This window comes from Azolla caroliniana, unplaced genomic scaffold (assembly GCF_043228905.1).
Source record: "Azolla caroliniana isolate FFs.n. ecotype wild unplaced genomic scaffold, voAzoCaro1.0.p SCAF_20, whole genome shotgun sequence".
In the NCBI taxonomy this organism is placed as follows: domain Eukaryota; kingdom Viridiplantae; phylum Streptophyta; class Polypodiopsida; order Salviniales; family Salviniaceae; genus Azolla; species Azolla caroliniana.
The window spans coordinates 3,943,096-3,959,307 of NW_028230455.1; the positions used below are offsets into that span (position 1 = coordinate 3,943,096).

A 16,212-nucleotide genomic window follows, 5' to 3' on the forward strand; every position below is an offset into this window, starting at 1 on the left:
ATGAGATGGATTCCTTGCATGAGAACCACACATACGAATTGACGGAGTTGTCGAAAGGGAAGAGAGCACTCCAGAACATGTGGGTGTACAAGCTGAAACAGAGACGCTGGAAATCCACCGAGGTACAAAGCCCGCATTGTGGTGAAGGGTTTCCAGCAAAAAAAGGGAGTGGATTTCGATGAGATATTTGGGGTTGTAGCCGGATAATAAGCTTGATTTGATTTATGAACCCCCAGAATCGCGCCCTTGTGCCATCGAACTTGCCGGGTAAACTAACATTGGGTTCTATAGTTGAAGTGGGGTGAAGAGGAATTGGAGCGAGGATTGACGAGGGGCCAAGCTCTACATATTGGAGATTCCTTGATGTAGAGCTTGGAGTTTCTGGAGAGATTCCCGAAGATTCTCATTTTCAAGTTGAAGTTGATGCATGGCTGCCAATAGTTGATTTATGTTCTCGGTAGAATCTGACATGATGAGGCTTTGGAGATGGAAGGTGAACAAACTGTCACGGACAAGTAGACGAGGCTCAATACTAAGAGAGTGAGAGAGAGATCAGAGACAAGATAATACGAAAAAGATAGATAGATTATATTATCGTCTTCAGAGGTCAAATATGACCTATGAGACCAAAAATATTACATTTCACGTGATATGTGTGAAGGTGAGTAGCGACTCTCGATGTTCAAGAACTTTACCAATGAATGTTGCAATCGAGAGTGCACATCGTGGCTGTGAGAGAAATTCGTGCAAGGATTGGGCTCGATCGAAGAGATGTGGAAAGCATGGTCGAATATGATCAAAGGAAGAGAGAACGTAGTCAAGAGAACAAGAACTAAATTATGATTCTGTAACTGGTGTTGTTCACCTTGACTAAGGCCAAGGTGAACCCCTGTATTTATACATGTTTATGGGCTCTAAATGGTCGGCAATATCGAGCTATTGAATGAAGAAGATTTATGTTGCTCAGTTTGGACAAGTGATGTTGGTGTGGTTGTAGGGATTGAGGCATATGAATAATGAATATTGACATGATGAGAGGATGTGTGATGATGGTGTGGGGGGCGAAGCAGATCAGGAGGGGATGACGAAACACTCTAGATTTATTTTGTTTGTTATTTGTACATGAAAGTGGTAATAATCAACGAGATGGTTGATGTAGACTTAATGAAGATTTTTTTTTTTTGTGGGATAAGGATGAGTGAAGATGGTGTTGGGGTCGAAGCATGTTTTTTTGAGGTTGTGATAAATCAAAAGTCAACATGGCTAATGTGAGAACATGAAAGTTGTGATAAAACGAATTGTTGATGGATTACTCTCCTCTTGTGATAAAGTGGATTGTTGAGGTTGTGGAGATGAAGGAATTCCAATTGCATGCGTATCATGGAAGGTTTGTTGTCTATAGATGCAGCAGTTGTAACAGGCGTTGAAGAACAGAAATTTCCCAAGTACAAGATTTTGGAGATAAATGGCGGTGTCATGAGAATTTTCGGCCACGGTGAGAAAACCCGAGTGGGAGGAATAAAACAAGATGTGCAACAACATTGCACATGAACTTAGGAAAATTATAACATAGGAATAAAAGACAAATGTAAGGAGGAAAAGTAAGATGTAAAGGTATAAAGGTGATGTGCACTTTGTAGACTAGAGGGAGGCACATGAAGTATGGGTGTAGGGAGTAGTGGCCATTGAGTATGTCGGTGAGAGGAGAGGGAGTTAAGACCCATCAATCTCACCTCCTAAGATCGAGGTCAAATACTCTCCTTTGAAAGAAAGGGGATTTGACCACTCCTTTTTTGTAATGTGCCTCACTCCTTACTACTATAAAAGGGAGTGAGGGGTCACTTTTGAAGGGCTTCCATGTTTTGGGTTTCTTTGGGTTGCCATTAGGGTTTGGGAATTTTGGGTTTTAGGATCTCGTTTTAGGGGTTTCATTGGTTTTATTCTTCTTCTTCTCCCCTATCCGGTTAGGGTTTCATCTAGAGGGTTTACATTCAGCCTACGTGGCCATGGTTGTAATTCATGTGGTGTTTTCGTAATATAATCATTCGATGAATCTTGTCTTGTCTTGTCTCTAATCTTAATCTCTTGAATCTTAATCTTTCTCTTCCTTCTCGGTTGAACTCCCAAACTTCTCTCCCTTCTCTTACTCCCTAGTCCAAGATCCCCGTGGTCCCGCCCCTTTTCGACACGTACTCACGGATTTCCGCGACAACGGGATGGCTGATTTGGAAAATGAAAAATACTATTTGATCTTTTGATAAGGATGACTATTGAGGGTGTGGAGGTTGGAAGCACCTTTTTCAGGGTCGAGGAGATGACGATCAAGGATATGGACGGATTCGTATGGATGATTTGAAATGAGGGGTTAGTTCAATGATTTTATGAAGGATCCTTTGATATTAGATAGTGTCCAAAATAATATATGGGTTCATGATGAAGCATTACCATAGGATGCAGGTCAATGAAAAACTGGTTTAAAGCCTACATATCTTCGAGGAGGAAGAAGATAGTGAAAAGCAATTGATAATGTCAAAGACCGGTTTAGTGATCGTGGATGATCTACTACGGAAGAGATCTAAGGAAGTATTGAAGGCTATTCTTCATGTTTATTTGGCATGTGCACAAAATAATAGTCATTATTTGCTTCATGTTTGTTTCGCATGTCAAAGACCGGTTTATTGATCATGGATGATTTACTTCGGAAGAGTTCGAAGGAAGTATTGAAGGTTATTCTTCATGTTTGTTTGGTTGTTTGTAATTATCTTTACCTACAAACATTGGACAGTTGGTCTATTTTGTATATTGCCTTTGGCCATTTTCAGTTTAATACCAATGGAGTATTTTTTTTCGTGAAAAAAAAATACATTATGCTAATTTCTAAATGTTCAAGTTTTACGGTTTAGAGAGTTTTTTTCCCCCTTCTAAACCTCTAGTTAATCGTGGGTAACTCGATGCCACTTCATTTCTTGCTACTTGAAAGTGCGACACTTATTTACATATCATTCAAATATTTATGCATAAGTTAGATTCATAATGACTTCGCAATTTGATAAATAATTATTTACTACTAACCATATAAGCTTATTACTAATTGGATTCTTAATTTTGTCATTATTATATAAGTTATTAACTCATTCATATTTATTATTTATCTTCTTATTATTATTTATTTATTTGCTTCTAAATTACGTTTGTAATTTGTAATAGCATAAATACATATACTAAAATTTCAACCCTTCTCTTTAGTTTCTTATTCATGTTAACTTCTCGAACTACCCTTTGAATCTTGTTAATTATGTTTGTGCAATCTATACAATAAAACTAGACATGCTAGACTACCTTCCTTTGGATTTGTGATTTGATGTGATCATTGCAATGCTATAGTTCTTTGCTGGATCGAGAAACTATTACTAAAGATTGTAGAGATTTGGTGGCCACTGTTATTCAGAAAACCTATTTTGAAGGAAAATTGAGTTTGACATGACAAGTTAATCCGTAAATGGGACTTCTTTACATAATAATTGAAAGCGTGTTGGCATAGAGAACTTTTGTTAATGGCACGTGGAGCTTAAATAACATGGTTCATCTGGTCATATATTGCACTCTCTGCACATCATGTGCAACAAAAAGGCGCACATTCATGATTATTTGGGTCCCAAATGAAAATGACATTCAAATGATTGGGGGAAAAAACAACACTTCCTTTATAGGATTGCTCCTACATTCAATTTTCAAATGCATAAAAATACCTACACTGTCTTCACATAAAAATATCTTTCACCTATTTTTTGGCAAAAGATATCTTAATATGATCTCTTGTGCAATGTCCATCTTTCGTGTATATTTAATAGGACATCATAATCAAAATATCTCTACTCAATTTGCTTTTGGAGCTTCATTTACCATATTGTGCAAAATATCTGCGAACACTTTAACATGCATGATAGAAGCGTGACATTTCATGTATGATAGTATCAAACTTGTCACTTATGAAATCATGTACGAGTAGGGCTAAATTATATTTATGGAAAAAGTTCAAAATGTCATTGGGGTTTCTATTATGTATGTCGAACAATGCATTAGGGCAATACATAAAAATAGAGGAACCTTCAAGGGCATTGTTGAATATCAAGTTGCTTTATTATTTTCCCTGAACTAATTTGTTATTTCTTTATATAAAGTTCTCACAACAATATGTACCTCCATCCATCAACACCATGACATTCATCAAATTTGGACATGAATCCTTTGGGTATTTATGATCAACCTCACCACCAATTAATCTTAATGGTGCGCCATCTCCAGTGGACATTAAAATGATTTCTCTCACTCTATCACCCATACAAATTGATGTAAACAAGGCATTGTAATGCTACAAGGAGAAATGTAGTCATTTAAGTAAGGGAAACATGAGTCTGTTTTAAATATAGGCATGTAATGGGTTGCTTTAGATGCGGGAAACATGAGTTGCTTGAAATATGGGAAACATGAAGTATGAGGGAAATATTCATTGGCAATAAATAGCTTGAGCTTCTATTCTCAAAGAATGAAGGGTGGTTGGGAGACACATAGATGGCTGTTTATTTTCCAAAATAGACACATTGATGGTTTTAATTAGCTAAAAGAGGATAAACATCAACGACCATAGTTAGTGACTATGAAAATAGGAGAGAAATTGAGCTATAATTAAAACATTCCTCGTGCATGGTTTCATGTGTTGGTGCATTTTAGAAGGTTTATTCTCTTCAAAGCTACGATTGTTGTGGCATTTAATAGCATCTACCACCTACCATCCCAAATATCTCTTCTTTATGTAAGATTTTAAAAATACACTTTCTTTACTCCTCATTTCATCATGTGTGAGGCTAGTGTGTCACAATATTCAATAAAAATTCTTTTATAATCATATGAACATCTTTACAAAGTGTGTGAAGTCCCTTTTACATGCATCCACAACTATAATTGGCCTCAGCTTCCTCTAGCATGGCAATGGGCTTGGATTATGAGAAAGTAATCCCAACTCCATGCAAATTTGGACGTCATCCTAACTCCCATTTTGGATTTGAGCCGAAGATAATATCCCAATCTCACACAAACCCAAGGATTCATCTAGTCAACTGTTACTTTTGCATGATTCTCGAGGATAGTTAATTTTGTTCAATGTGACTTTTTTGTACGAAGTCCGAGATTACATTTTGTTCGAGACCCAAGGTTATTTGAGATTCCGTAGTTCTAACAGTCACGACCTACATCAACATCACATTCTAGACATTTTCCGAGGTAAGGGATGATTCCCCTATATGTAATCATTTCCTATTCATACAAACGTCGATGAGTAAGTAAGTGTAGTGAAGTATGTAGATACATGTTCCGTGCTCTTCAATTCAAAGCATACATGTCAAAGCAATTTAATATGTGCAAATTGTTGTCTAACACGGTCAAAATATTGATCTCCCCCATCCATTTTTATCGCTGGAAAGCATTATTGTGTGCCACATGTGTGTTTGAATAAGCCCTTAGTTGGACATATGTCAACATCGATAACAACATATGCTTGAATACACATGTATCCCTATATTTCTTGGGTACACAAATGACATTAAACAACGGTGTCATGATGCATGATTGCATTTTTTTTTTTAGTGCAATGCTACTTTCCCAATGGAGACTACTTTGTATACACATACATCGATTGCATCACCTAATAACCCAACAGGGACAAAAATGTCTATATAGCTACAATTACAAATATTACCTCTAAATGCTAGCATTGAGCATGGGTACTCGGAGTATAAACCTTCTACCAAGTTGAGGCACATTAGATGGCGCAAGTTATAACTCTCGATGTGACCCGACAACATGGATAAAAGACACACACATGAACATATCAGTAACTGATCAGACAACCAAAAGAAGAAACGCCTTGTCGTCTACACATTCGACAAACACACGGGACGCATGCAAAAAACTGAGAATGTATGTCGTGTATTGATTGATAGGCGGGCCGATGTGATGGGACTGGATCTAGCAAAGCACAACTAGTTACGTGATGAATCGACAACATGATACACAATGCAATTGTATGAATGAATGAATGTGTCTGTGTCTGTGTATGCATGCAAGATGTTTGTTTGTATGAGAGAATATTCCTCTTTCTCTTCTCTGTCTTGTTTGTGTTTGCGAGTGTGTGTGTCTATGTATGTATGTATGTATGTATGTATGTGTGTATGTATGTATGTTTTTGTTGGTGGTTCTGTTTGTGTCTCTATGTTATGTTTTGTTGATGATGACTTTATATAAATAATAAAATGAATATTTCCTTTTTTTGCCCTCCCTTTATTTTCTTATCACGTGCGTTGTCGTGCATGACACGTGCACCCTTCTCTCTCTCTCTCTCTCTCTCTCTTCCATGCTCTTCTCCTTCTCCTTCTCCTTCTCCTTCTCCTTCCTCTTCCTCTTCCTCTTCTTCTGCTGCAGGCACAGACATAGATAGCCACAACCTTATCTTCTTTTAATCCTAATTGCCAGTACTCTGTGTGGTTGTAATAGATCTCTCTCTCTCTCTCTCTCACTCACTCTTCTGTAACCCTAATCACAGACAGCATTTTGTTTCCGCCTTTGTTTTCTCTTTCCAGCTCTTTTTAGGGCCTGATTCTCCGTCTTTTCTTAGAACTCACGTGGGATTAGGTTGCAGGTATGGATATATGTGATTCTTATCTGTACTTCTTATATTACAGATAATTAAGATCAACTAGGGTTAGGGTTTAATCCATATGTTTCTGTGTTCTTTCAGGAATAAAAAAAATAGAGATAATAAGGGCAGATGTGGAAGTAGGGCTAGGATTAACCTCTGTATCTGCATTTTGTTTGTTCAGGTACCAAATGATTGTTTTCATGTATAGATGAATGGGTAGATGTGGAATTTGGGTTAGACTCTCTTAACCTGTCACTTGTTTCTTTTTCTATTCCTCTGTTTTTGCCAAATTTTTTGAGGGATCAAAAGCTGTTATTTTATTTAATGTTTAGGATTTCATTGACAAATAATGGGCTGTAGTGGAATTAAGGATAGGATCTATTTCCGAACAGATAAAGGACATTCGATTGTGTATTTAATCCTTTCCTTTTCGGTTTCTACTCAGATGCATCATTTCAATTTTCATCCTTGATGTATTTTTATTTGATTTTATGTACAGGTTGTCAGTATCTGTATTTGGTTTCTATTCATATATATATATATATATATCTATAGATAGCTGTTTGGAATTCCCTGTTGAGAAATCTCTTTCAAATGTGTTGTTTTCCCTAGGTACAAAGAAGGCAGGTATATATATTGTTGTGTGTGTGATTGATTCCGAGATAATGACGAAAATTGTGGTTGGGATAGCGGTGGTATCGGCAGCAGTGGTGTGTGTGGGGGCAGCCCACATAGTGAGCAGCCGAATCCGGAGTAGAAACAACTGGAACCGAACCCTTGCCATCCTTCAAGAGTTTCAAGAAGAGTGTTCGACGTCTCTCTTCCGGCTGCGGCAAGTTGTTGATGCAATGACCGTGGAGATGCATGCAGGTCTAGCCTCAGAAGGAGGTAGCAAGCTCAAAATGCTTCTTAGCTATGTCGATAATCTTCCTTCTGGGTATGTTAGGTTTCACATTATTCTCTTTGAAATGGCCTTTATCCTCTCCTTTTGTCAGTCCTTATTATGTTTTGCATTTCTGAGAAGACAATTTAGTTAGGGTATGCATGTGTACTTGATTTTATTGAATCATAAAGACACATGTGGTTAGGGTTATCTTAAAATGCATGTTTGGCCTATGCTCTCCTTTTTATGCTGCATTTCTTTGTGCTATATGTTCCAGTTTTGTGTTTCATTTCCGAAGGATGAGGGCAATGTGGTTAGGTTTGTATGTTTTGGATTATCCTCTTTGTTTTTATGGTGCATGTTCGAAAGATGTAGACAATGGTCGTTGTTGTAGGGTATGTATGTTTTGGTCTACAACGTTCTTCCTATTGTGGATGATAATACTCATTGTGTTGCATTTCTGCAGGGTTATGTTTTGGATTACTCTGTTTTATGTTCCATGCTTGAACAATGAAGACAATCTAGTTACGTGTCTATTTTGGATTATTCTCTCTGTTTTATGGTGCATGTTTAAAGGTTAAAGAACATGCTGGTATGGCTTGCGTTTTTTTTTCATTACATTCCTTTTTTTATGTGCGATATCCTTTTGTGCAGTGTCTCTGAAGGATAAACAATGTGGGTTATGTTTTGGATTTTTATGTTACTTGTTTGAATGACGAAGGAAATGTGGTCAGAGTATGCATGATTTTCGAGAGGTTGAAGGCAATGTGACCAGGTTCTGCATGTTTGAAATATCCTCTCCATTTTGTGTTACGTCCCTCGAGAATGTTAAGACTGTCCCCTTCCGTTTCCTTTCTGTGCTTTATCCTTTCAGGCTGAAAAAAATTTGGTCAGGGTATGTTTGGGTAGGCTCTACTTCTTATGTTACATTCCGGAGGGATTCAATCTACTTGAGTATGTCTTACACTCCATTTTTCTGATGCTGTTTTGGAGTATAGAGGCCTCTTCTTCATTTAGGCACTGCATGATATCTTTTTATATTTCATTTCTGAAGGGTAAAGACCAGGTGCTTAGGTATGGTATGCATGTTTGACCTATACTCTCTTCTTTTATGTTGCATTTTTAAGTATAAAGACAATGTGGTTAGGGTATGTAAATTTGCACAATCTGATTAAGGTATGCATGATATCCTTTTAATGTTGTTTTGAAGGCAATGTGGTTAAGCCTCATATAGGCTTCTGCTAATCCTCTCCTATTTGTGTTGCGAATCTGAAGAATAAAGACAATGGGTTTTTCTGAGGAGAAAATTCTCCATTAAGGTTTTGATGAAGCTGAGGAACCTAGGAAAAGAATTAACAAACAAAAAACATACTTGCTTCTTTTGTTTTTCCTTTGTCATGTTTTCTTTTTTCTGGCTTTGTCTGTACAATGTTTGAAACCTGCAAATTGTGTTTCCCACCATACCCTGAGAAACCTTGGAGATTTTCTCTGTTTTTTCTATTTAATCCACCTGGGGAATGCACTTAAGGCACATGCAAGGAATGTTGAACTAAGGTCTGCTAGACAACAAAGGAAAAGAACGAGAAACCAAAAGAAACAGAGAAGAAAGAAACTAGGTCATATCAATGGAATCTCTACTAGAAGCCAATAAGACAGGTTGGAAGTAAAAGAGTTCTTGTTAATTTAACCTCTGCTTGAAGATATTGAGACAGTTTAGTGCAAGTGTTATTATCAATTGTATCCTCTTAGGGATCTAAGGAAAGATTGAAAGATAAATAGTATCAATAATGATGGAGGGAAAAGAAAAGGCGCAATAGATGCAAATTTTGTTTCAGAAGGATATACAAGTAAACTTAAATGTAGTGTTAATTTCTGGAAAGGGCCAAATTAAGGTATGGAACCAAAAGTTCAACATTATCTTGTACATGCTACAAATGTCAGATCCAAAGGCCAAAATTATTAGTAATGGTAACCCTAGAGTTGAGAACCAAAGGTTTTGGGGACAATGTATAAAGGTTCAAAAACACCACTACAGAAGAACACAAAAGCAGTGGTAGATATGTTATCTCGTGGCATGGGCTCCCATTGATCCGTCTAATGGCATAACATGAAGATCAAGAGTGTATAAAATGGAAGCATCTTATTCATACATATCCATATCTATATGCATTGACATATAAATGTTGGTGCATGAGGGGAACAATATTGTGGCTTTCACCTAAAGATATTTGGCGCATGCATATTTACATTTTCCTCTTTTGTATATTATTTATAAACATGTATCCTATATCTTCAGGGATGAGGAGGGTTTGTACTATGCTCTAGACTTAGGAGGCACCAACTTTCGGGTGCTTAGAGTGCAACTTGGTGGCAAAAATGGCCGGGTTTTGAGACAGGAATATAAAGAAGTGTCCATTCCTCCTGCACTGATGGTGGGCACTAATCAGGTATTCCTTCACATTCTCTTAGGCTCATCACTAGTTTATTCAAAATCTCTGCCTTATTAGATTAAATGCAGTAGTTTTTCGTTCCCACATCCTGTTGAATTGAATGCAGCATGCATTATGTTGAAAAAAGTGCAGGAGCTTTTTGATTACATTGCTCTGGAATTGGCACAATTTGTGGACACAGAGGGTGATGGATATCACCCACATTCTGATAGAGAGCGGGAGCTTGGATTCACTTTCTCGTTCCCTGTAAAGCAAACCTCCATTAATTCAGGATCCCTTCTGAAGTGGACAAAGGGCTTTGCGATTCCTGATGGGGTAAGTCCTCTGTATCAAATTATCTTTTGTAATTCTTGTTTATCATGCCATTTTATTTCTTAAGCTGGATTGTTTTGTGAAGGTTGGGAAAGATGTTGTACAAGAGATGCATGATGCAATGAGAAGGCGAGGCTTAAATATGAATGTGACTGCTTTGGTAATCAATAATTCCTTTCACTTGTTATCATTAAATGTAGACTATGACGTTAAATTCTATATAAAGGCTTGGTTTTATTCAGGTCAATGATACTGTCGGTACGTTGGCCGGAGCTCGCTATTGGGATGAAGATGTCATGATTGCAGTGATTCTTGGTACTGGAACTAATGCATGTTATGTGGAACGTGCGGAGGCAATAACAAAGTATCAAGGGGAGACGCCAAGATCAGGAACCATGGTAATCAATTAGGATTTTGGATGCATCAATGAAAGAGAAATTGATAGTGTGGCATATCTGATAAAATGTGAGCTCAGTATATAATACATTATTCATGTCAAATGAAAGGTTATCAACATGGAATGGGGTAACTTTTGGTCATCTCATCTCCCAAGGACGATGTATGATGATGATCTTGATCGTGAATCGTTGAACCCTCAGGAACAGGTTAGAAAGTGGTCGTGTTTTCCCTTTCCAAAAAATTCTGAAGCTTTTGTAATTATCCGTTATTTAATATTGTTATTGATATAGGGTTTTGAGAAAATGGTATCTGGAATGTACTTGGGTGATATAGTGCGAAGAGTTCTTCTCCGAATGGCTGAAGAAAGTTTCCTCTTCGGACAAGAGGTTCCTCCCAGCTTGAGGAGACCATTTGCTCTAAGGCAAGTTGTTCAAAATGTCTAACATTTATCTTCTATTCTATAACTAATTCTAAATATAGTCTCTATTCTATGGCAATAATTGTACTAAAAGAGTATATAATACTATGAACTGTACAACTTGTGTAAAGGTGAATAAAATTTATCCTACTAATGGTGTGTCGGGAATGAATGAAGATGAACACCTTTTTTAAAGGGTTCATTAAAAGTCCTTTCATCTATCTTGATGAACATTTGTGCGGATTCGACTTGACTTTAAAGTTTTCTTTCATGAAATATGAATATGAAGAATGCCTTTAGAGGCATTTACTTAATTGACATTTTACTCAACCTTGATAACCGATTTTGTTTTCTGCAAACTTCTTAGTTATGTCTGATGGTTCTGTTTCCTCTTTTAGCTTGTAGTACTTATTTGTCATCGAGCCAGAAACATTTAAAATTGGGTCTTCTATTGGCTCAACTAGACTATTGTAATAACAAAAGAGACTTTAAGGATGAGGAGAATCAGGCAACAAGGTTTCACACTGAGGAACCAAAATTTTTATGTTAACAAGCTTCTATTCCTACAATCATCTCAATGTGAATCATTGTCCTGCTGTGTGAATCTCTTGTTATTCTGGTATTTTTAATATATATTTGCTTCCAAATATTTAATGAACGCCGTATTATGTTTATTCTGGTATTTGTTATGCATATTTGCTTCCAAAATCTTATTATGCTTTTGTGTTAGAACTCCTGATATGTCAGCAATGCATCAAGATGAATCGTCAGATCTACGAGAAGTTGCAAGAATCCTTCGAGATTCCTTGGGGGTAAGCTAACATGTCTATCCTGAACTAGCTAATTTTGTCACAGATAGATATGCTTTGTATACTATATCTTTCGATATTCCATGGGGGTAAGCTAACATTAAATCCCTAATTAGCAATTTGTCACAGATAGATATGCTTTGTACACTATATACATTAAAGGGGCGTGCAGATATATGTAGACTAAAACCCATTTAAAGAGGGGCGTGCAGATAGATATATGTAGGAATTCCTTTGTTAATTCATGAAATTCACATAAATAGGTTGAGGTATAAACAGATTGATTAGTGAGAAGGGTTTACACTATGTACATTAAAGGGGCGTGCAGATATGTAGACTAAAAACCATTTAAAGAGGGGCGTGCAGATAGATATATGTAGGAATTCCTATATTAATTCATGAAATTCACATAATTAGGTTAGGGTATAAACAGATTGATTAGTGAGAAGGGGCATTTTTATTCATGAAAAAACTGCATAAAGCCCCGTTCTAATAGTAAGGTGCATTTCATTCGTGACAAAACTAACTAAAATGCTGTATAAAGGCTGATTTCCCCAAACCAAGAGATTGTGGAATGGCATGTAAAAACAAGAAAAACATTTAATGGGTCTTATCATGTACATTTTACTTTGCTTAGTAAAAGAATATCAGAATACAAACATAACTTTGAAAACAATAAATGTTTAATGGATTTTGTTGCACCATAATGGTAGATTGTGAGCACACCTTTGAAGGTGCGGCGAATTGTTCTGGAGCTATGTGACCTTGTAGCTGAAAGAGGAGCTCGTTTGGCCGCCGCAGGAATTGTGGGTGTTCTAAAGAAAATAGGAAGAGATGGGAATGTAAGTGCTGGAAGAACAGTAAAGAGTGATACCATGAAAGGGAAGCGAACTGCAGTTGCTATGGATGGAGGGCTCTATGAACACTATCCTAACTTTAGGAAATATTTGCTTAGTGCCGTGACTGAATTGCTAGGTGAAGGAGCTTCCGCCAACGTCTCAGTTGAGCTTTCTAAAGATGGTTCTGGTATTGGTGCTGCCCTCCTCGCTGCGTCACATTCTCAATACTCCCAGCACCATGATTGATCAAACGAACTCTGAGAGAGGTGCAATTATTTAAATGTTTGAAGTTGAGTGGCAAGCAATGCAATAAGGACAGGGAAATAAAAGATTTAATGATTCCGATGAATAAGAGCGAACAAAGAAAGTAGCTTCATTTTGGAAAAAAAAAAAAGAAGAGCGAGCAAAGAAAAAAGGAGAAACGAAACACTCGAAAAAGTGTTTGGCTGAAAATGGAAACATATACTTGAGGATGTCATGTCATGGTGTAATAAAACAAAGTAAGGGTGCTTATATTGGCTTGCCCTTTCTCATTAGTGAGGAGAGATGATTCTTTTGTTACTTATTGATATAGATTGTGCAGAGTTTCTGTTGAACAACCAAAAAAGAGGGATGGCCCAAAGTCTAGTTGATTGAAGGTTAGCAGTTTATATGCTCATAAATGTGGCCTTCCAATTCTTCTTGGAAACTTTAGGGTCTGTTGAACAGAACTGCCTATAGGTGTCTGAAACATTGATGTAATTCTTGTTGAAGATAATAATAGAAAGGGAACTTGGATCTGATTAATAATGAATCTCTGTCGTTGGTGGTCCTTTTCATTGTAGGACATGCCTATTTATATTGGTTGATTAAAAAAAAAAAACAATCAATGATTGATTATTGCTATTTGGTGACTGTGTTCTTTGGATCACTGTTATTGTTATTTGTCCCATTTGTATCAGAGTAACAAAGAAAATGTTGGCAAATGACCTGAATGTTCTACTGAGAGGTATGCAAAATGGCTTAACAAAGAACATGTTGGCAAATAAACTGAATGTTTTACTGAAGTGACAATGACTATTATGCAAAGATATAGCATCAGTATATGCACAAGTGGTAAGTGGGGAGTATGAAAACTCCTATTCTAGGTTTTTAACTTATTGTTAAAATGTTTTTAGGCCTATAACTCGGGTTTTTGGATAGCTTATGTGGAAGTTGTCCTCTTAGGGCATTGGGTGGTAAACAATCTTAGTCAATTGTTCTGGTAGGTGTCCCAATCCTTGGAAGTGATATTGTTTGTTAGTGGTGGAGGAGATACATAGGTGTGGTATCTCATTTGGATAAGATGTTTTTGTAGTCCCTCAATCATGCTTTCTTTTGCGACATGGCTATGATTTGGGTCTCTTTTCGTAGGTCTATCTATCTATGATATAATTATGCGTCTACACCTCTCCCAAGGTAGTATAATCTATGTGGAATTTTGCTACTTTTTTTAATAAGATTCACTACCTTCACATGTTTGGAAGCCAATGTAAATTTTTTAAAAGATATACTACATACTCCCCTTGCACATGATCTAGATGGGGGGTGATCAAAATTGAGTGAGATTTTCTTGAAATGGCTTGGTACATCTTAAATGATTTGGTTCGTTTTTGTTATGCACAAATGGTTTGATTTGGTTAAGTTTCAAGGCCAGGAAAGCAAAGGCAAACTGCACCCATACCTACTTGTCGTTATATTGTAAAAACGTTGTGTTGCATAACATGTAGAAAAGTAGTTAAGTGATGGGTAGAAGACAAATATAACACTAAGGATGTGTTTATGGATGATTGAATATCGAGGGTGCAAAGGTAGTTTGGAAGAACTGAGGTTATGTGGAAAGTGTGTAGTTACAAAAACTCATTTATAGTAACTAGTTAATGTTTTGGTCATGATTTCACAAGGGGATATTGGATTTTGATGAGTGATGGCTTGTTGTAAAGCTTGACATACTACAACTTCCTACTTGGATGATAGATTCAACCATACATGCCTGAAGCATTACTTGTGGCATGCAAGAGGAAATAGCAAAAGTGATGCATGTGTGCCGCATGGCGGCATGCATGTGTGCATGTATAATGAAGCCAACTTTTGCATAAGAATGTGTGTGATAGAGGATTACTGAACTACTCATCATGTAGAAAAAGTTTTTTTAATCTCTCTTTTTCTCAACCCACATTTGATAATCTCCTCTCCTCTCTCATATATACATCTCTTTGTCACTTTCAATCTCTTCTTTTTTGTACATAGAGGATTACTGTAGAATCTTTTCATATAATGAGCATTTATATGTACATAATATCATCAACCCGTTGATCTCCGATTGATGATTTCCTCCACTCGTGTCTCATAATTGATTTTCATTGTCATACCCACTCCTTCCCTCTTGTGTTTATGTTCTTTCTTAATCTCATTCATGTCATTATTGTACCTATTGTATAATGGGTTGTGTATCTTGAGACAGCTTGAGTTGGAGTTGTGAGAGGCAAACTCTAGCACAACATCGTCATCCAAGTCTCAAACATGTATATTTTTGCTAACTCAACATTGATCATGCATAATGGGGCATTGAATCCATCTATGATTTTTTCTAAATAATTAAACCAATCTAATATTACAATTTATAATAAACATTTAATTTTAACATTATTTGAGAGCCCTTTTTTATAATCCCGATAAGAGCCCAATTGTGTGCAATAGAATCAGCAAAAGAGCCCAATGGTGTGAAGATATTTCGATTGTCGGGGGCATGAAAGATGAAGTGAAGACAACCATCAGGGAGGATACTGGGAGTCCGTCAACTATTTTCAAGCTACCTGAAACGGTGATGGACGATCTTATCAAAGGTGAAAGAGATCTTTCATTACATGTTACAAAGCTACAAGAAGAAAAATCCTCGCAACTCCAAAAAGATTATGAAAGAAGATGCATATGGTGTGATAGCGTCGACCATTCAAGAGGAGGGTGTGATAACTATCAAGAAGCGATAGAAAGAGGGGTGATATTCTTCAAAGATGGTAAGATTCATTCTTCTAAAACTCGATTACCTCACCAAACTAACTTTAAAAGAGGTGGTAAGAGAAGGATCATTGAAGATGCAGAAACAACTAGAACGCAAGCTACCTATCAACCAATAAATACAATCATCCATGTTGGTGAAGGAGGATCTGAATATGAATTTTGGCAGTGTATTTTGAAAGCTGCAAGAAAGGGTAAAATCGAGTTTGAAAAGTTGAAGTTTGGAGGTGATGTTGTCCGAAGCAATACTGGTTGGGAAGACCCAGTGGATGGCCTCTCGGCTTTCGCGAAGGTTGTAACAAACCAAGCCCATGAAGTGATTATGGAAGAGAAACGGAAATGGGCGGAAAATGAAGATAACAAGAAGAGGGA

The 16,212-nt window shown here is 36.9% G+C and overlaps 1 protein-coding gene across 1 annotated transcript; it reads left to right on the forward strand.

Annotated features, from left to right (window-relative positions):
• The first annotated feature begins 6,885 nt into the window (after positions 1–6,885).
• On the forward strand, positions 6,886–13,593 carry LOC147850821 (hexokinase-1-like). Its single transcript, XM_087335457.1, has 10 exons — positions 6,886–6,927; positions 7,307–7,631; positions 9,874–10,024; positions 10,160–10,342; positions 10,425–10,499; positions 10,582–10,737; positions 10,846–10,944; positions 11,029–11,159; positions 11,887–11,968; positions 12,679–13,593. Exons 1-10 carry the CDS (start codon positions 6,915–6,917, stop codon positions 13,048–13,050), a joined length of 1,587 nt encoding a protein of 528 aa, XP_087191583.1. The 5' UTR covers positions 6,886–6,914; the 3' UTR covers positions 13,051–13,593.
• The last annotated feature ends 2,619 nt before the right edge of the window (positions 13,594–16,212 follow it).